The sequence below is a fragment of the Anopheles darlingi genome, chromosome 3 (assembly GCF_943734745.1).
Source record: "Anopheles darlingi chromosome 3, idAnoDarlMG_H_01, whole genome shotgun sequence".
NCBI classification, from domain to species: domain Eukaryota; kingdom Metazoa; phylum Arthropoda; class Insecta; order Diptera; family Culicidae; genus Anopheles; species Anopheles darlingi.
The window spans coordinates 56,739,656-56,759,974 of NC_064875.1; the positions used below are offsets into that span (position 1 = coordinate 56,739,656).

The window sequence follows — 20,319 nt, forward strand, 5'->3', positions numbered from 1 at the left end:
CATGGCTGGGGGGTGCTGTGGTGCTGTTGTTAAATTAAATTCCACGAAATTTTAAATGCATCCCCCTCATCACCAGTCGCCACCTCTTCTTGGTCTCATTTCCGTTCCGTTTGACAATTTCACATCCAGCTCGCCTCGACTCTCTGTAACTGATGGTAGGACCTGTCCTGGGACTGTGTCCGTGTGTAATATCATTTACGATGGCTTCTTGGTTTCGTTTTTGCTCCGGGAAACGACACAGAGGAGCAGAGAATGCATGTCAGCAAGCTTGTACCTTGCTTGGTCCTGTTTTCTGCTTTTGGTATTGCACAATTTTGGCATCACCCCAGGAAGTGCCTTTTCGGGACGTTAGCATACCAGCATGCATCTGAGGTATGGAGTTTTGTCCTAAAGTATACGACAAACAATCGTTGTGGTTTTGCAAACTACTGCCCTCGGCGGAGAAATGGATGGTTCTTAATGCTATCATTCGATCTATATTTAGATTAATTTAATTGCTCTCCTGTACAGTCGGAGACGCATTGCTTGTGGTGGTAAACGACTGATGATTGGCGAAAAAAAGGGGCGAAGAAATGGTCCTGTCTTATTCCCGTCATCTAATGCCAGCCCTGATGGCGCATTGATTAATGTTTGCCTGACAAATGATCCATTTCCTGGACCACCTTTACGTCCAATTTCGGTGACCCATGAGTCTCTCACACACACACATCATCCATCACGAAACAGCGAACCCACGAACCGTGTCCAACTTTCGCGAGGAAACGTCATAATTAACGCTGTCAAGACGGCGTGAGGCGAGGCGTGAGGTTATGCTGCAAATGTTTTGACCCCTTCAAATCTGTGTTCACCGTTGGCCTCCTCTGCTTCTTCTGCTTCTTCTTCTTCTCTTCCCGCCGGTCTGCCCGTTAATTGACTTCGTTATGACCATCGGCATTATGGTGTCGGCTTTTGCGGCTCGTTGTTTTGATGTCGAGCTCGAGCGAAAACGGAACAAATCCAGTCGCCCCCCAGTGAGCCCGTGTTTTATGTGACCCGCTTCCCAGTTTTTAGCGTGCGGCAATCCCGATGTCACTAGCAGATGTTGCTGGGTAAGATATGGGTCTGCTGTAAAATCTACTGCTGCTGGCCAGTGGCAGTATCTGGGCAACATATATGCTATGCTCACCACGCGGTGTCTAGTTATGTGAAAACAGGTTCACGAGCATTTCCTGTTCGAGGGGCCGATCGGATGTGTGTGTGTGCTCGCTCTGTGACACAACCAATCAAAGATTTACGATTTTTGCTTCAAGCGCAACGACAACGAAAACTTTAACGAAGTTCCGAATGGAAAAGTCCGACAGTGGTACCGGACGTATGTTTTTGGGCCCGGTGGAAACCGAAACCGAATCGAATGTGTCACGCAAGTGTTCGTCGGTAGAAGCCCCTCATTCCTACCCCATATGGATGGTTATACCGTATGTGCGTGTGTGTGTTTGTGTTGGAGTAAGTCGATAAGTTGGAAATCATGTTGAACTTTTGAACGGTTGTTCTTTCGTTCTTCGTTTCACTTCGGTTTTCTGGCTCGCATTTGTTTGTGCGCGCGTTCGTTACGGTACTTTTTGATTGCTTTGTGTGTGGCATTGAAACACACTGAATTGATTTGTTCGATTGCTTCACTCGCGAACTAGCAGAGAACACCATATGTAGACGTCTGCTAGGCCGGATTGTCACCGCGTGAAACTTTGCTCGAAAGTTTGTTATGAAAAATGGTTTGTAATGATGTTGTTCGACGTTCAGGTCAAAAGAAAAAAGAGACAGCGAGAGAGGGAGAGCGCGAGTCGTGCGCGCAATTTTTCGATTAACGGAATGGAGCGATCGGTCTACAAATATTGAAACGCGCCACAAACGTGAACCTGTAAGTGTGTTTGCACTTGTAAAAAACTTGTTAGAAAAAAAAAAAAACTACCACCCCAGAGTACCGTCTCTATTATATGCGCAAGCGTTACGATTGAATGTTCGTTTGTTCAAGTTCTATCCACCCTGGCAATGACACCGAGTGATGTCCTTGCCGAGGAGACCGCAGAGCATTCACTTGACGTGAGCCAAGCTCAGAGCGCTCTGGTCCGGCAATCGTTACGGTTTGATGGATTCAGTTACATTTACCACTTTGCAAATATTGATCCCCTAATAGGATTAGTCCTAGCCCTGGTAAGCAATCTAGGGACAGGAGCATACAAGCTCCATCGTTACCATCACCACCACCACAAGCACACCGCAGGTACACGGAGTGAAAAAGTAAAAAGTAATATTCCGGTGCGGTGCAATCATGTCATACACACGTGTGTGTGTGTGTGTGTGTGTTTGTGCACTGGCGCTGGTCTGGCTCGCCACTTATCGAATCCTGGCCATCCCGTCCCGGAGGGATTAGACGTGAAGAAGCCTGAGCTACGACGCATGAACCAACAGTCGGGCCCCTTGGCAGGTGAAGAGTAAAGCTGCTTTCACATCGAGCGCGTTTAAACGCCACTAATAGACGCAGCAGGTTTTTTGACGCAGAAAACACGGTTGTATCACATCAAAATATATGGAAGTGTTCACGCAACGCACCGAAAGCTTTTTTTTGAGCTTTTTAAGAGCTTAAAAGTTGGCGTTTTTTTTTCGGATCTGTAAAAATCTACAGATTGTGGCAGGTTCTGAGCCGACTGTAGCAGGCTACGCAAGCAAGTCAGCGTTGCCCTTTGGTTTTGCAATTTGTTTTGGCAGGAATGTGTCGAAATGCGGGTAATAACTGTTTTGCGTGAAGATTAAACTATTTATCATGATTTGATAAGGTGGCGGTAGTGATATGGTGCTATTTTTCGTGTATTTTAAATCGGCCTTCGCGGAATCTAGGTGTGAACAACAAATTAAGCTTTTGCGTCAAAAAACGCCAACTTTGGCGTTTTTAAAAACGCGCTCGATGTGAAAGCAGCTTAAAGCAAAAAGAAAATCATAAAACAAGTGCCCGGCGTTCGGCGTGAGTTTCGTCGATTCGTCGTCCCTCTCCCGCCACGCCGCGAGCTAAGCCAGTTGTCATAAGCGATTACGAGCGACCGTGGAACCGATTTACCGTCCCCCCTTGGTCTGGCCAAGGCCCGTGGAGTCCGGTACCGTGTAGGTGGCAACGGTGACGAAGGTACGATGGATGGATGTGCCTGGTGTGTGTACGCTTGGGCGGTGGTGTCAAGCGATTTGAGCAAACAGGATCAAGTGGTAATTGGGCGAGGAAAATTACGTTCCGGCCTAGGCCACGCAGACCAAGCCGCAGGGCCTCCAGTCTGTCGCCATTCGCCGGGATTCGCTCGGTCGTTCGCTCGCGATCCATTGCGCGCGGTTATTGGTCATTGGTCCTTGGGGCGGGGGGCTTGAGGGAGACGCAGAAAGGAGAGGTTTATCCATCCAGCGTTAACCTGCGGTCGGATTATGCCGCCGGCTTTCTTTGTTTTGGAGTGCGGGCTAATGGGAGTTTGTCACAAACAGAGATTAGAAGGAGTTCAGTCGATCGGTGTACTTAAGCAGCTGGGAGATGGTAATGAGCTTCATGTTAAATACAGTTGCCAGGTGGCACAAAAGGAGGAGCAACGTACTACCAGCCGTTGATTGATGAGTGCCGGAGGTTGCCTGTAATGTGATGACAGTTCGTCTATGACCTCAGGAGGAGAATTAAGTCTTTGATTCAATCTTTTCTGTCAAAAGATACGTCGATCCTAGTAAATCCAAATTGATGTCTCAAGAAGCTAATCTTCCTCATCATTTGTTCCATTATTGCATATTGACGCAAAGCAAAGCATTGGTCCTTTGCTTGTAGAAGTGTTCTACTCTTGACTGAACTAGTATCTTTTATGATGCCAACATGATCAATAAGAATATTCATTACATTTGTTGACACTCAGTACTCTCATCCACAAGCTCAATTGATCGAACGAAAACTTCCATTCCAAGATACGCACTCGATGTTTGGCACAAAAAAGGGCGTTAATTAATTTCAAATAAACATCATCCTCACAATGAGATGGCAGCTGGCGGAAGAGCCCTCAATGAAATTATAATCTGAGCATCCTGCCTCCAAACACACAAAAAAGAGAGCTCATCAAAAACACGGTTCCAACTAATTTCGTATGTAAACAATATACGGACTCAATCTGGAATCGGGACTGGACTGCAACCGTCCGACTGCTACCATAGCAGGGAGCTGCTTTTTCCGTGGTTGAACCTCACACCATTACACCGTCCAACCGGCGTGTCCTTCCGCATCGAAGGGAATCCTTCCTCCCGAACTCGGCCACAAAACCTAAACCGAAATCACACCAGCAGCAGCACCAGCGGGCAAGGGAATCGGAAGTTATGTTAATTGAAATTGTAGCAGAGCGTTACTCGGACCTCTTCTGCTTCGTCGGTCCGAACGGCGAACTTTGAACCCGAACTCGAGCGGACCGTGGACCGTGCCGCCAGCGCGGCTGAGAGTGCGGCTGTTGAGAAATAATTGGCCGAAAACAAATGAATTCGAGCGCGATATCGGGGTGGATTGTTTGGCATGAGCATTGTTTTCCCTTTGTTTTCCCTTCTTTTTTTGCTGTTTCCTCCTGCAACACACATACAGACACGTATGGTCGTCCGGGCGAGGGACCGTAATTTACGTCGTTGGCTTGTGACCTTCACGGGCAACGCTACGATTGTCATCCCGATCTCGGTCAGTGGTCCGCAATGTTCCTTGTATCCCACCCCCAAAAAGGGAAATGCTTGCATAAATTTCCACCATATCTTCTCTCTCCCCCGCATTGGTCATCGTTTGATGCGTAGTTTAGTATATGCGGTGTGCGGTTGTTGCTAGTGTGGCCTCCGCATTTCTTTCCTTTCATTTCTAGTTTGCATTCCCATCCTGCTACACCGGGCGAACGAGAGAGAGAGAGAGAGAGAGAGAAAGAGAGAATCGAGAGCAAGATTAGAACGGTTAGCACCGGTGCTGTTTGTGGCCAGCTCGCCTTTCCAGCGAGCGACCCAACAAATGCCCAACAACGAACGAACATTCGGTGAGATTGGCGAACGAGCTTAAGCAGTCCGACCGATCCTCCGATGTAAACTATCGGATTTCCTTCCCGTAAAAGCGAAAGAGAAGAAAAAAACCCTCAAGTGTGCACAGATGAAGGGGCGAGAGGAGCGATACTGCAACCGTTTGAGTGCTTTTTGATTTCGGAATCAGTTCGCGGACCATGGCACGGTGGCCAGGCATGCGGCACACACACACACAAACACACATCTGCATCGCAGATATCGTCTTGAGGTGGGAACATTTGGGGGGGAAATGAACGATCAAGGTTACCACCGGCCAACCATTCAACCCCGTGGTTCCGTGGGAGATTCCGTGGTTCCCGTTCACCGTTTAGGTCAATAAAAGTGCCAAAATGTGGAGAATTTATGGCCAGTAGCGCCAGTGGCACTCGAAGGATGCCCTCGACGGATCGCTATCGGCATCCACTTCTCCTCCTTTGCCGTCCTTACCTCGATAAAGCTCTCTCTCTCCGAACCGCTGGCGGGTTCGCTTTGATGGCCGAAGCTTAACAAGGCTCCCGGAGAAGGTGCTGAGCTTAAATGTATGAGATCGCTCGCTGGCAATGTTACGGGCTGTCGGTACACTTTGGTCGTTGGTGTGAGTTCGTATGAGAAGTGGATTAACCGGTGGTATCCTAAAAGTGTCAACAATTAAACCATAAAATGGTGTGTTTGTGTGTGCGCACTTTATGCACCATGTGCCTCGAGCGATGATGATACTTGGAGGCTCCATATCGTTGAATGTTGTTCGAAGTAACTTATATTATGATACTCGGGGATTCATAAAAAAAAAAATAGATGACATCGCCCGGCGCCGGTTGATGAAAGTTTTGTAAAAATTCATAAAATTTCCATCAGACACGCTCTCCGCTCCGATGCTGTTCGAAGCGGAACTTTGCCGTAGAATGTTTGTGAGTTGATACACTGTGCGAGAAGTGCGATGAAATCATGAAACGATATTGACTTTTCGCCAAGTTATGTCGCAGCAGTTTCGGCTCCCGTTTCGTCTGACGGTGGCTCGATAGACGATGCAACGATGACTTCTTACCATCTGCAATGTTTCGTGGGTGACATTCGAGCGTAAAAAAAAACACGAAACGAGAGACGAAAAACTTCTCTGACGCATTATGCTTCTGCCATGTTGCTGAAGGGCAAACAGGCAACGAGCGCAACCGTTTGGTGGTGATTGGTAGTGGCTTCTAGTGGAAGAGAGTCATCCGCAGTTGCGGGGCAAAGCACCGCGCACCGTGCTAACAGTGCCTCACGCTGATGATGCTGAAGTAACGAGGCTCGTAAACATTTGCTCCGAAGACAAACTTGTCCAGGATGGGGAGGAAGGGGAAAAAAAGAGTGAAAGAGAGGGGAAGATGTCGAAACTTGCCGTCACAAGCGGGATGCAGTTTTGGAGCACGAAAGGCAAGTATATTTCGAACAAGTTCACAACTAGACCCCGCCATTTCTCGCGGCTCCTTGGTGCTTCTCGCGTATCTTGCCCGTTGCTGGTAGTTATAGCTGCCCATGCACCCTCCAAGCTCATCCTTTAATAGTTGGAAGCGACAACTAATGCAGCTGATACAAGAAGCGCAAGCCCTGCTGCTTCTGTTCGCGAGCTGTTGTAAACAACGTGAGTGTGACTCAATTCGGTGAATTGGGATGGTGTTCGCTTACGAAGGAAGCGCCACGCGAAGCGCAGCTCTATTAGCATTCGAGCAGCAGCAGCAGCAGCCTGCAAAAACGTGCTTCGGTTACTTCCATGAAGTATTCCATTTTACTTCGCTTTAATGCTCGCCCTGAGAAGGCGAGAAGTTCGACCGAATGTTGTTCACAACAGTTTGTGCATACATGATACCCGCGATGTGCGATGCGCGATGTGAAGCTGTTAAAGATGCCATTCCGTGTGGATAGCGGCAGACGCGACCGGAGCTGCTTTAAGGCGAGAGCGTGCGAGTGCCAGTTTTTTTTCGCTGGAAAACGCGCGCTGTGGCTGAGCTGACAGGTGAGAAATGGAGAGTCTGTCAGCCGGGGCCGCGCTTCCTGGAAAATTCCGTGTTCGCATACCTGTTTTCGGTGTCTGAGCGGAAGATGGAGCTTTCCTCGTGATTCGAAGATTCGGAGAAATCATATTTTCCTTTTTTTTTCTTCCAAGTATGGTGCATGGCCAGTGTGCCCGGTGGGAGTGCCATGTGTTCTGTGGAAGAGGAGGAGAGTTTTCTTTAATTTAATTTACCATTCTTCCGCTCCTGTCCGTACGCGTTCCGGTTCTAAGGAAAGTGCTCGGATATGTTACGAGTATATTTTCATTTACGTTGATACCGTGCGCTCGTGGTTGAATTTTAATTATTTAACCGACCCATTTTTAGACATTTGAAAAGGGTATTACTTTCGTTCGGGGTAAAAGGAGATTATTTCAAGTGGTCAAAATTGTTCAACATTATTTTGTGTTTGAAATTCATATTAAACTATTTCGAATCTTAATCGAATCTTTTGTTTAACGAAACGAGTTTTACATAATTATTCTCGATGAAAAATTTCAACTAAATTGACAGATGTTTATGAAAAACTCCAAAAAATATGTCATGAAAAACTGGCTTGGCCCTGGTTTGCCAAGCTGTGACCATTCTTCGTCGCTGTTCAAGCGTCTATTTAACAGATTGAGACGCATCTGCAAAACCTAGATTGAGACGCTTTCGCGCTTTCTTTCGGCTTCTCAATCACACCAAGCCCGGTGCGCGACTCCGAATCAACTTCTCATTTATCATCATTTGTCGGTCGACCGCGCACGACAAACGCGACAAAACCCCGGCAAGCAACAATTTGCGCACAGATTGTGCCCAGTTTGTGGCCGCATTGTGCTGCACTGTGCTCGGCGCGTCCGAAGGAAGTGGAAAACAAATTCGAAACTAAATGGAAATTTCCCACCCCACCTCACACTTTTTGCATTTTGCATTTTCCAACGAGCACCATGCAACGACAAAGCGAGGACAATCGGTCCACAGTTCTCGGGTTTCCTCGGGTGTTGATGGCCGTTGATGCTACTGCTCTAATGGTCCAATTCACGATGCAATTACCGCTGCATCCACGTGCGATTCCGACAAACAATTGATGCTGATGGCACACACACACGCGCTGACACAGCATGATAGAAGAGCCGTGTTGTGTACATAAACACGCCAGTATCATATAGATCAAGGTGATGGACAGAGCGTGTGAAATCGAGGAACACCACAAGGAAGCCGGTACCGGTTACGGTAAAAAAAAATATCGGGACCGAGGTAATCGTTGCCGTTGAATCGTATAAAGTGTGATGCGGAGCGCATAACTCAAATTAGCCCTCCGTGGGGAGGGTCCGCGGCTGTTCCGGCTGTGTTGCATCCGGAGTCCAAAGCAACGGACTGACGGCAACGGCAGCAGCAACAGTGCAGCATAACAAACAACTCAAATGTGAAGCCACCGCTTTCTCTCTCTCTGACTTTCCTTCGTTTCGTTCGTTTCGTGCAGCTGCTGCATTCTTTGTGGCCAGTGGCCTTGGTGAAGGTGTGCTGGGAAGGAGATGCCGGAGGTGGACCCCGGGTCTCGGTTAACCGACGTTGCGGAAAACAAACATGTGGGCGAGTTTTTGGCTTCAACTGACGGCACTCGGCGCAGTGTAAACAGCGTTTGGAAATTCAAAACCCTTCCCTCGAACAGGGGTTCGTCCGGACCTGACCTGGAAGCTGGACCGTGTTTGTGTGTGTGTATGCGAGCGAGGGAAAATGATGGAAATCTGCACATAATGTCGACGGACGTCGAGTCAACTTGAGATAGATTGAATAGAACGAATTGTGGCTTTTGTGAGGTTTAGGGAGCGGAAATGAAAGGGGGTTTTGGATGTTTGTTTGTAACGAGTGGCAGCGACTGCGCTCGTGGTTTACCAGCGTTCGGTTCGGAAGCAACAAAATAGCGTTTAAGGGAGCATCTGCATCATTGTCTATCCAAAGGAAACACACATACACACACGTGTCACGGATCACGGGGCTAGAAATAATGAAGGTAATATGGCGGATCAGGTCTTAAGCCATATCTCGCGCCCGGTAAAAAACACAAACAACAACGTTGTAAGTTGATTTTTGAGCGAGCAACGGTGGATGATTATGTTGTTGCCAATAGGCAATGGCAGCAGCTGGTGCTAGGCGCTTGTTTTGCTTGGTGGTTTTTATGTGCCTTTTATGTGAGTCATGTGCGCGGTGCCGTGCTGTGTTTGTGTGTGTGTGTGTGACCACACATGATTTCCACGAGAACCAAAAACCATGGAAATCCATTTTTTAAATGGAAAATCCCTCCCTTTAGCCCCATAACAGATGACCAACGACCAACGACCTGGTAGAGGGAGCAAGAGAGGCAAGCGGGTTTGCATTGCCGGACGATGACGAGGGGGCTTGATCCGTTTGTTTACAGCGTGTTTTACACGATGTTTACCCATCGCGGGTTGTGGGTGTTGATGGCGTTTTTTTCACTTTCTTTTTCGCCATCTCGGTCTGTATCTCTCTTTCTTTCTCGTCCTATCTCGCAAATAGAGGGGTTTTCGGCTGACCGGAATCCGGTAGCTTTCGCTTTGATGACCACGCACACACATGGGTGTTTATGATGAATTGTTTGTAATGTTTTCTACCTTCCCGTGCGGGAGGGGGTACAGCATGCGGGGGTTTGCTGTTCGGTTTGTTATTTAGGAACGTTGGCGTTTTGAGAATTTGATAGGAAAATTACTGTGGAATGTGTGGGGAAATTACGGTGGAAAGGCAAAGACCAAGGGCAATGCCATGGTTGTTGAAGGGATTGAAGGTTGCAGATCAACTTACAGCAGTGCTGCAGGAATGATTTATTTTTACCTATGTTGGTTTTCGTACAAGTACATGCACGATTCAACTAACTGTTGAATGTTCAGAATGTTGATAGGTAAAAGTACCGATATGAAGCGATATTTCTAACGGTATCGTATTAAGGGGTTTTTATAACTCTTTTTAGGAAGATAATGCAACAAAATAATCCACCAAGGTTTTAATATAAAACTCATGTTTTTCTAAAATCTTTACCCTGACATTGGTGCTTATTTGAATGCTCGTTAAACATTGTTTAAAAAAGAACAAGAACTGTTTTTTTATTATATGCGCCTTAATTATCTCGCTGTTGGTAGTTCAGAAAGTTTTTAATATTTTCAACGAAATAAAGGTTATTGTTTCGGAAAGTTTAAAAACTATTGATAGAAATCGAACTATCAAATAAAACTGAACAAGCTGTCAGCGATAGCTTGAATAGGATAGATTTTCTAACCATATGTCAATTTGGAGTTGATCTGAAAGAGATTGAAGAACGATTGACATTTCTCGACGGATGCCAACCTTTTAAGTAATGTGATTAAGCCAAGATAAATCAAGACGTTCAACTATGCTCAACGTTATCGTTATGCCCGCGCAAATACCTCACCGGATTAAAACTTGTTTCTCTCCTTTTCCTTTTCTCCTACAGGCAGCATTCTTCAGTCCGATCGAACATCAACGATCCTAACTTCAAAGTGGCTGAGCACCTGAAGCAAGGCTAGAGGCAGAAGCAGAAGCAATACCAGGAACCAGCATAACACTTTCCTCTAGAGTGCACCACCAGCACCACCACCACTACCACCTAGCAAGTGTTGTTAGTAAGAGAGAAAGTTTGAACGCCAGCAGACTTACCGGGGACCAGCAGACCGGACGTGAGATCTCAGTTGCCTCGACGAACGAAACGATGCGCTAACCTCTTCACACTGAGCGCTGCAAGGCGCGTTTGTTCTACGCGAACAAAAGAAAGAAAGTTGGGGCGATGATTGTTAAGAGAACGCTGGCCTTGCCTTGCCTGGGCCGCGTGCACCGCGTGGATCAAAAGAATGTTTTAAACAAAGCGGCCAACTGCTGGTGCCTCCCACGTGCTAGTGCCGCAGGTGAAGCGCGCTTAATCAATAGATTGGTTGCCCCTTTCGGTTGCCTACCTGAACCACTGGGTTGTGCTCTTGATCTTGCCTGATTAGGCCTCGCAGCGTAATTAACGGAGTGTGCTTCATAATAATTTTCATTTCAACTACTTTCTCACAAGCATCGTAGCGATCGTAGGAACCCTGGACAGTTCAAGGCAGTGCCAAGTGTCGTCGTGTGCCGTGAGCCGTCAAAAGTGGGCAGTTTTGTGATGTGAAGGAGCACGCCGTAGGAGCACTCCACAACCGAGGATTGTCCGAGGACGGATTTGCAGGCAGCTCCCGGAAGGCAATAGTGTGAAAGGCTGAAAAGGGCGTCAAAAGAGCGCTGTTGTGTGTGTGTGTGTTTGTATGTGTGTCTATTTGTCCATAGAGCTCTTGTGTGCGCCCGTGTATGTGTGTTTAAAGTGTGTGAAAAGGCGTGAAAAATTGTTGAAACAAAACAAATACGGAAAATACACAGTTGCCAGTTGGGCACCGAGCAAGCTCCGGTGAGTGTCTTACTGCGCAGCGCAGCGACGGCGAATCCCTTTGGTGCTTTGAAGTAGTGCTTCGCGAATTCGTGAAGCCAGTGGCCGGTTTCTGAGCGCAAAAAAGGGGGTCAACACGGAACGAAAGTACACAGCCAGCAGTGTGTTCAGCCAGCCAGCCAGCCAGCCAGTGTGAATAGAGCGGCTGAGCAAGGTGTGAGTAAACAGCTTCCCACTCCCCGCCGTTTCGTTCTCCTCGTGTACCGCCGTACCGCCCCCGTACCAGTCGTCCCGGAAAGGCTTAGCGGAAGGTTGGCTGAGGCTGACAGCTCGTACGTATTTTTGCTTTGGCACCACCTGGACCGTCTTCATCTGCTAACTTCTTCTTCCTCTCTCTTCTCTATCTTGCTTCTTGCTTTCTCTCGTTCCCTTCCCCGGGGCCAGGATCATCACCAATGCTGCGCCATCAACGGACGCTAACGTACCGAGGAGAAACCTGATAGGGCGTCGCTGTCTTCACCGTCGCCGGACACTAAGATGCTCGTACTTGCCGCTTTGCTAGCCATACACGCAGGACTCGCTGGTAAGACTAACGTGGAAGTCACGGACCCACTTGGTTTGTTTCCCCCTCTCCCTCTCTTCCTTGTACATTCCAGGCAGCAATCCTGTCCTGATCGATGACATTGTAAGAACACGTGTACCCCCGAAGAAGAAGAAAAGGGAGGAAGAGAGTGTTCCTTCCGCTTGAGAAAACAATGCCATCGTGTTCCTCTTGCTGGGTGTGTGTGTGTGTGCGGGCGCGCGTGTAAAAGCTTTCCCTTCGTAGCTATCGTGGAGCTATCGGGAGCAGAACGCACTGTCTGCCTGGCCGATTGTCCCGCTTTTTGTCTTTGCTCCTGGCCCCTCGAAACCATCAATCTTCGGTTGACCATTAATTAGTACGCCGCTGAGGAAGGAAGTGGCCTCGACTGGCACCGGCAGCATCGAGGTTTGTCCTCGGTCGGTCTTCGGCAGATCCCACGGGCAGGACGATGAGCAACCCGGGCAGTAGCCATTTTGATGGCTCAATAACAATGGCCGATGGGACCCTCGTCAAAACTTTCTCGCTTGCCACCCAAAAATTGTAAATCTGCAGCAAACTGAACGTCGTATCGAGTCAGCAGCAAAGTCAGCATTCGGTGTCCATCCTCTCTCTCTTGCTGTTCCATGCATGACCGCAAATGTCACTTTAATGGCCGGTTTGATCAATGTCACGGTAGCAGCACAAAATGGTGTACTTCAGTTCCGAGAGCTTCCGTCGGCCAGAAGAAGTAGGCCACGGTGACGGCTGGTCCGCCGGCTCTTGGGGTCGTCGGTATGTAATTTCAATGTTTGCGGAATATCCTGTTTATCTTATCGCGCACCCCCGGGTCCTCGGGGTCCCCGGATCGTCTTTGTTCGGAAGGGGCTTCAGGGTACGGCCACGACGGTTTCGTTGACATAACCTTGTTTCCGTCTTCGGCGTCGTCGCCCAGAAGAATGCCGGACCGAAAATGGGTCACGGTGGCGAGTAACAATGGAGACAGAGAACTCTGGTCGCCACTGGTGTCCTTGGAAGCGTTTTAAATACAAAACTACGCCTACGCTTCGCTTCTGGGAAACGCATGGAGATGGAGTAAGCATTTCCATAGTGGCACCGCGTTCCATTAGTGTTCCACCGGTAGAGGGTCATCTCAGATTTAATTTAAAGAAGCCACAAACAGCACCACCACCACCACCACCATCGCAGTCTTCCGCACACGGGGTACACGCGGGGTACTGCTGGCTTCATTGCGGGTCGATCGTTGAGACCGAGCCGCAAGTGCTCCATCCGTGCCCTATCGACCTCCCACGAGTGAAGCACTCCACTCCACCGATATCCCGATGTGTTGGTTCAGGAGCTGCTGGTTAGTTGGGGTGGATAGCCGGAGGGCGGGGGGGGGGGGGGTGTGCAATTAATTATGCATTCCCGCCCGGGCTTCGGTTGCAGCGACACACGTACACAACGAACAACGAACAACGACGACGACGAGGACCCTCCCTGCCAGCCGGAGTCTGCCATAATGGCCATCTCTTTGCCCTACTCACACACATGCACAATTTTGCTGCTAGTGGTACGACGGGTGGTGCTAAAATTACAGAACCGAAATGCATACATTAATGACATGCAGAGCCGGAGGCAGAGGCAGAGAGCTCGGTGTACTTGGGGGCGTCGCTGACGTTCAGCATTCGCTAATCGGTTGGCTGGCTGGCTGGCGGTCGTACGCCAGGCATCGATTCGTGAATGTCGAACCGATGTCGTGGAGCAAGTTTTTCCATAAACCACTCAGCTGTGTTAACGTTTTCCAGGGTTAGCCCCAGCTGCAGGTTCAAGTTCTATAAAAGAGGGGCGGAGGGTGGTTCGATGCAGATCTGAGGGACACTTGAGCCAGCAGCAGCTACCGGATGAGGAGGAGGAGGAGGAGGAGGAGGATGAGGAAGAGGGGGGATGTGATATATTGCATGTCCCATCGTCGCGATCAGCTGCATGCGCTGGTTCGTTGCTGTTGCACTCACTTCCGCTTTCGCAATCCGAGCTCAGGGCCAAGGCCTTAGCTTGGCGCTGACATCGCTCATATTCAATTAATTACTTCTCCGTACGGTACAGCCGACAGCCGTGTCTCAGCCGGTGCTCGGTCTTTGTCGTCGTCGCGCGCCATCGTTAAAACCACGAACAGAAGACAGTGTGCATTATGATAATGGAGGGAGCGGGGTGAAAAGTGGAAGTGGCTTGTTTATTTGAAAAATATGCGCCATCTTTCAGCTTCGCTACTCTAGAAGACAAGAAGTGCTGCAGCGAACAGACGTGGGACGTGTTTTGATTACAATTTGAATAGAAACAACTCCCGAGCAAACGCATTTGTGAGGTTATGGTTGCTGAAGCATTGCATAATATTTTCGATAAAATCATCCGTAATGGCCTGATCGTAGTGGCTATTGAGGTCGCCGAGAGACGGTCGTCCCCGGGGACCCGGTTCGAGGTGTTGAACCAAAAGCAATAGCACCACTCACACACACACACACACACACACACACACACACACACTATGTGGTCCCAATGCTATCTCCATTAATAGCACCACCATCGACCTACTTCCAGTATCCAGGCGCACCCGGGATGGTCCAGGATCATCTTCTCTTTCTTCGCTTATCCTAATTACTTTTCGATTCCTAACGCAAAATGGCATCAGCACGGACCACGGACTCCCCACGGCCACAGATGACACACTGGCTGACAACAGTTCAATTCCCCGCTCAATTATGTACTAATCAGCACCGAGCATTGGACCTTTGGCTCATGGTGCGAACGCGCCACGCTGTTTGAGGGTGGACGAAGTCAGTTGGCTGACCACCAGGAACTCCAGCGGACTGCTGGTTGGTCTATTGGTCTATCATTTCAATTACGAATCCCCGCGATGCCCTTTTGCGACCACGAAATATGTCTATGACGCCCGCATTGCGGTGCCCTCGTCACCGTCGTCACCATTTGCATTGCGATAGCGACACACACACACGGGCGCAGAGCTTTTTTCCGGGCATTCAATTATGTTCCGGCAATCCAAGGCAAGGTTCCAGGTCCAATGCTACACTGCTGCTGCTGCTGCTGAGGCGCTGGCATGTAATATGTAAATCGCGGTTCATTCTCCTAGCTCCAAACATAACATCGTCCGTCGCGGGACGGTTGATGATGATGGTTGACGCCGGCAAAGGTGAGAGATGACGACGGTTTGGCGTCGAGTAGGGATCTAATGGATTTCGCACCCCGGGAAATGAAAGCGCGCGCGAGGAAGCGTTAGCGGACCGCGGATTTGTACTGCTTTCCGCGAGGAAGGCTCCTGGGCGTTGATGTGCTGAAGTTTGTGCTGGGGAGTGATGTTTTACTCCCACCTTTCTCTCTCTCTTTCTCGTCTCGAGAGCTCGAGATTAGCGGCTCGAGTGCTTCGAAAACAGAAAGGAAATCTCATATCGTCCGGACGTGGAAGGCGTTGAAAGGGACCAACGGTGAAGGCTCCCTGTCTCGCTGCCTTTTACGCGTCACCCCAACACACACACACACACACACACACACACACACACACACACACACGCACTAGTCGGTTGCTCGCTCTCGCTTTTCCTTTGGAGTTGAGATTGAAGAAGGAAGTTGAAAGAGAATTTTGAAATGGAAATCGGAATAGATGGTGCTTGCTTGCTTGTGCTTGTGCTTGTGCCTGAGCTCTCGATGGCTTAGGATGTCGCTCCGCTTTTAGCATTATCAAGTTTCGTCGGGCAACGTTGGCGCTTACTTATGCACGTTTCACCTTCGCCGTGAATGTTGATGGTGGCCGGTGCGCCACTTTCATTCCTATTTTCGTCCCGTTACCGAAGCTGCGCGAAAGTGTTTCTTGGGAAGGTGTTTCCATTTTCTCCTCTCTCTCTCCACATCTCAAACTGATGTGCTGATGATATGATTTTCCGCCTTTTCGAACGCAACGAACCTTTTTGCCGTGCATCGAATGCCTTGTATTTAGAAGCAAGATGGAAAAGTGTCTCCTGGGAATATTGGAACTCGTAGTAGTTCCCGGTTCTTAGAGACTTCACTTCTCTGGTGACTGAAGAAGAAGTTTTCATTGTGAATCAACAATCTACTGACGGTGGGGCTGCTGTAAACAAAGATGCAGCGTTCGATGATGATGCCAGTCTTTAAATCAATGTTGAGCATCGTTTCCTTGCAATCACGTACAATGTAAACACTCGGCAGACGGTCTGCAAACTCAATAAGCCAGGATCCATGTTCCTGGATTCTATTCTATTGAGGCAAAACATTTCAAACCCCGCTTGGTTGATCAAGTATGGCAGACACGTCTACCCAGAGGAGAACTCAAGAATCATTCGACAGTGTCTTGTGACACCCCCCAGGAGGGTCTCTAACCCCTTCACCTAGCCATGTTGTTGTTCTCGGCTAAAAGTTGTGCGGGAACCATGAAAACTTAATTAGCTGCCATTGATTCATCTCCCCCCTTGCTATCGGTGTTTTCGTCTTGCGAGAATCGTATCGCTGGATCGTATCGCTTCCTTAGTTTTGCTGGAGAACAGAACAGAGTGAAAGTTAAGAAGACGAGCTTCTTCCTGAGCTTCTACTACACTTCTGTCTCATCGCCATTTCCTGGCACGTCACAGAACCACAACAATATAAGAGCAGCGATCTGATTGAGGGATAGGTTGCCGTGTATCGTGCCTCCATTAGCCTCTATTGGGCCATTTGTCAGCCGCTGGTTGTGGTCCGGCGGCAAGCAATCGATTATCGGCGACACGCCATCCGTGCATTTCGCTGCGCGATGGAGACGAGCCCATTAGGCCTTGTCGAGGAAGCTCTGATCTTTGGGAGCGTGTTTTGGGAGCGAGAAGATTAGCACATTAGAGGTGGGCGGCAAGCGGTTCGTTCCCCGTTTGCTCGATAGATGACTGTCTTCCTTTCGTTCGCAGTGGGCGAAGGAAAGCCTTGGTGTCGCTGATCCGTTTTGTTTTGTTGGTTGCCTGTCTTGCAATCGGATATTCAAGCTTAGGGATGAGAAATGGAAAATGATGATGAATGTGTTGATGGCTGTATAGACCACAAGACAGCGCGCTGATTGCTACTGCTCATCATCATCATCATCATCATCATCATCATCATCATCATCATCATCATCATCATCATCATCATCATCATCATCATCATCATCATCATCATCATCATCATCATCATCATCATCATCATCATCATCATCATCATCATCATCATCATCATCATCATCATCATCATCATCATCATCATCATCATCATCATCATCATCATCATCATCATCATCATCATCATCATCATCATCATCATCATCATCATCATCATCATCATCATCATCATCATCATCATCATCATCATCATCATCATCATCATCATCATCATCATCATCATCATCATCATCATCATCATCATCATCATCATCATCATCATCATCATCATCATCATCATCATCATCATCATCATCATCATCATCATCATCATCATCATCATCATCATCATCATCATCATCATCATCATCATCATCATCATCATCATCATCATCATCATCATCATCATCATCATCATCATCATCATCATCATCATCATCATCATCATCATCATCATCATCATCATCATCATCATCATCATCATCATCATCATCATCATCATCATCATCATCATCATCATCATCATCATCATCATCATCATCATCATCATCATCATCATCATCATCATCATCATCATCATCATCATCATCATCATCATCATCATCATCATCATCATCATCATCATCATCATCATCATCATCATCATCATTTTACACGACCACAGATCCGCTTTGGTTTCGAGCAAATGTTTGGCGAATCAATCCATCAAATTCTGAAGCGCTGACTGTTATTGCTTCAATCGAGCATCTGTTTCCTTTCCCCCGAAAAATTGTGTAGGAGTTGAAACCTTCAATCTTAGCCGTGAGCCGTGGGTGACGGGAGTTTGCTTTCGCGTTACCGGAGGCAATGAAATGGTGCTGCCAGCGACTGAAGCGGCAACCATTTTTTTTGTTGTTGTCGAATTCCGCCAATCCACGGCCGCGCAAAGCGCGACTGACTGACAGTTGCTTTTGCTTTTAAATTAATCCAACAACTTAGAGCGCTAAGCGACTTCCTAACGTCCCCCACCCCGCCCCCTTCCTCGGGGTTGGATTTCTTTCCACGAAAAACGGAGGACAAACTGACTGACGAAACAAAAACAAAGTTAACAATCTCCAACAGCTCGAGCTCGTCGTTTGGCAATCCAACACAAACCCGTCAACCAGTCCAGACTAAGTTCGAGAGAAGTAAGCAAAAGTATTCGGATCTGTCCTGTCCTCTTGGGGGGATTGATGCCGGAGAACGGCAACCAAGGGGAGTGTGTACACAAAGCAGACGAAGCGCGCCTTCCAGGAAGCAGCGCAGGAAGAAGCGTTCGATCTCTCGAACGCGCTTGGCTGTTTGTCGGCGGGGGCCGATTAGACCGTGGCCGTGGCAATTAAGCATTCTTCCGTCGTCTTCTTGGTTAGTTGGCTCCTTTCGAGACGTTCGAGCTATCAGACCAGAGAGTAGCGGAAGAGAGAGAGAGAGAGCTGGGGATCGATCGATTAATTATTTTATTTTATCACTCAAATAAACATATCACATCCCTCCAGCTTTCCCTACCCGACGCAGCGTAGCGCCCTCCGATTATACCATAATTAGGATAATTGATGAGATTTTGATGCTCCTCCTTCGTTCGTTCGTTCGTTCGGCAAGTCCAAGGAAGATGCTTGACACTAGTTTGTGTTGCTCGAGGCTTTCCATAGTAACGGCGGGGCTCCTTTGCTGGTTGGTTTGTCACGTTGGTCACGGCGGCGCAATCGGTGGCGTCTTCCACACATTAACTGTCGCCGCCGAACAGCCACTCAACACGAAAATCGATCTGGCATGCACACGGGGGTGTGCGTGGGTCTGTATGGCAAATGATTAAGTAATTGGCGTTAAGTGAGAGACCGTCCACCGGTTCCGATGGACAGGCGTATTTACCGGGAACCACCGGTTCACCCTGCTTGATCCATCCATCGCTGGAACTTTGTTTGATCCTTGCCTTGATGCCTGGTGTAAGCTTCGCTGCTATCACTGTCGCTGTCTTCCAGCGGAACATACTTCAACATGTTCGCTGGAATGTTTCCATCATGCTTCACCGACCGATTTGTGCGGATGCAAACGCGCCGCACACGCGCACATACAAGCACAACGCACAACGCCACACAAAACGCAGAAGCTCTTGATTTGTGCTGCTTCTAATCCCTTCTCGCAAGACTTTTTGGAGGGGGGCTTCACGCAATTGTGCCCGGTGCTATCTTCTTGCTCGGTGAAGGACGGCGCTACCGCTAAAGATAACCGTTTACTTCGGGGAAAATGTGCCTGTTTGAGTGTGTGTGTGCTGCTGCTAAGGTTCTGGGGAGTGGAACAAATCCGCCTGCCGTGCACAGCGCGCTGATATGGTTTGCGGCTTTGCGTGGTACGGTATTAGGCATGCTACGCTCGGTTAAGCGTGTGCCCGGCACCGGATATGCTATCTCATATGTAGCCACGTACTTGCCTGGCCTGGCCTGGCCCTTAGCCTCCGGTTTGATGGTGAAGCATCATAAAGCTTGTGCTGCTTAAAGCGGAGCGGATCAACGAAGCATCATTTGCATCATCCCTCGTCGTCGACTCTTTAACAAGAAAATGTTGCTCAGCATCTTGCTTGCATCACTGGAAGAGCTTTTCCTTCACCAAAAAAATAAAAAATCCCTTCGCATAATCAAGTCCAAGCACCACTTCTCGAGATGCAAATAACCTGCGCCAAAAGCAGCAAGTAAATCCGTCAAATCAAAGTCAAGTGTCGTTTTGATTACCAGCGCGAGTAGGCGGCAAAGAAAAAAAAAAACATCGCGAATGCTGATGCTCAATAATCGTCAGTACAGTGCGCGCACACACACACACACACACACCGATACACGGTAAATCTGGTGAGGTGATTGATGTAGCTGGGCACTCCCTCGACGCCGTTGTTCGTCGTCGTCGTCGTCGTCGCGAGCGCGCCGTGACGAGGTTTTAATTTTCCATGACAGCGCCGCGTGTTTGCGGTGCCAACACAGCTCCTGTCTGCTGCGCCATCCTGACGCCATATTGAATCCACATTTTAACACCAATCGAGCGCATCCA

General features: G+C 48.5%; 1 protein-coding gene across 3 annotated transcripts in view; it reads left to right on the top strand.

Moving 5' to 3' along the window:
* The window catches only part of LOC125955350 (uncharacterized), a 94,801-nt gene that overhangs the window by 15,530 nt on the left and 58,952 nt on the right, over positions 1–20,319 (top strand). For all 3 annotated transcript variants that reach the window (XM_049686476.1, XM_049686478.1, XM_049686477.1), the window contains exons 2-3: positions 11,170–11,849; positions 11,962–12,100. In XM_049686476.1, the coding sequence (XP_049542433.1) occupies positions 12,055–12,100 (46 nt within the window). In that variant the 5' untranslated portion in view covers positions 11,170–11,849; positions 11,962–12,054. The remainder of the gene's footprint in view (positions 1–11,169; positions 11,850–11,961; positions 12,101–20,319) is intronic.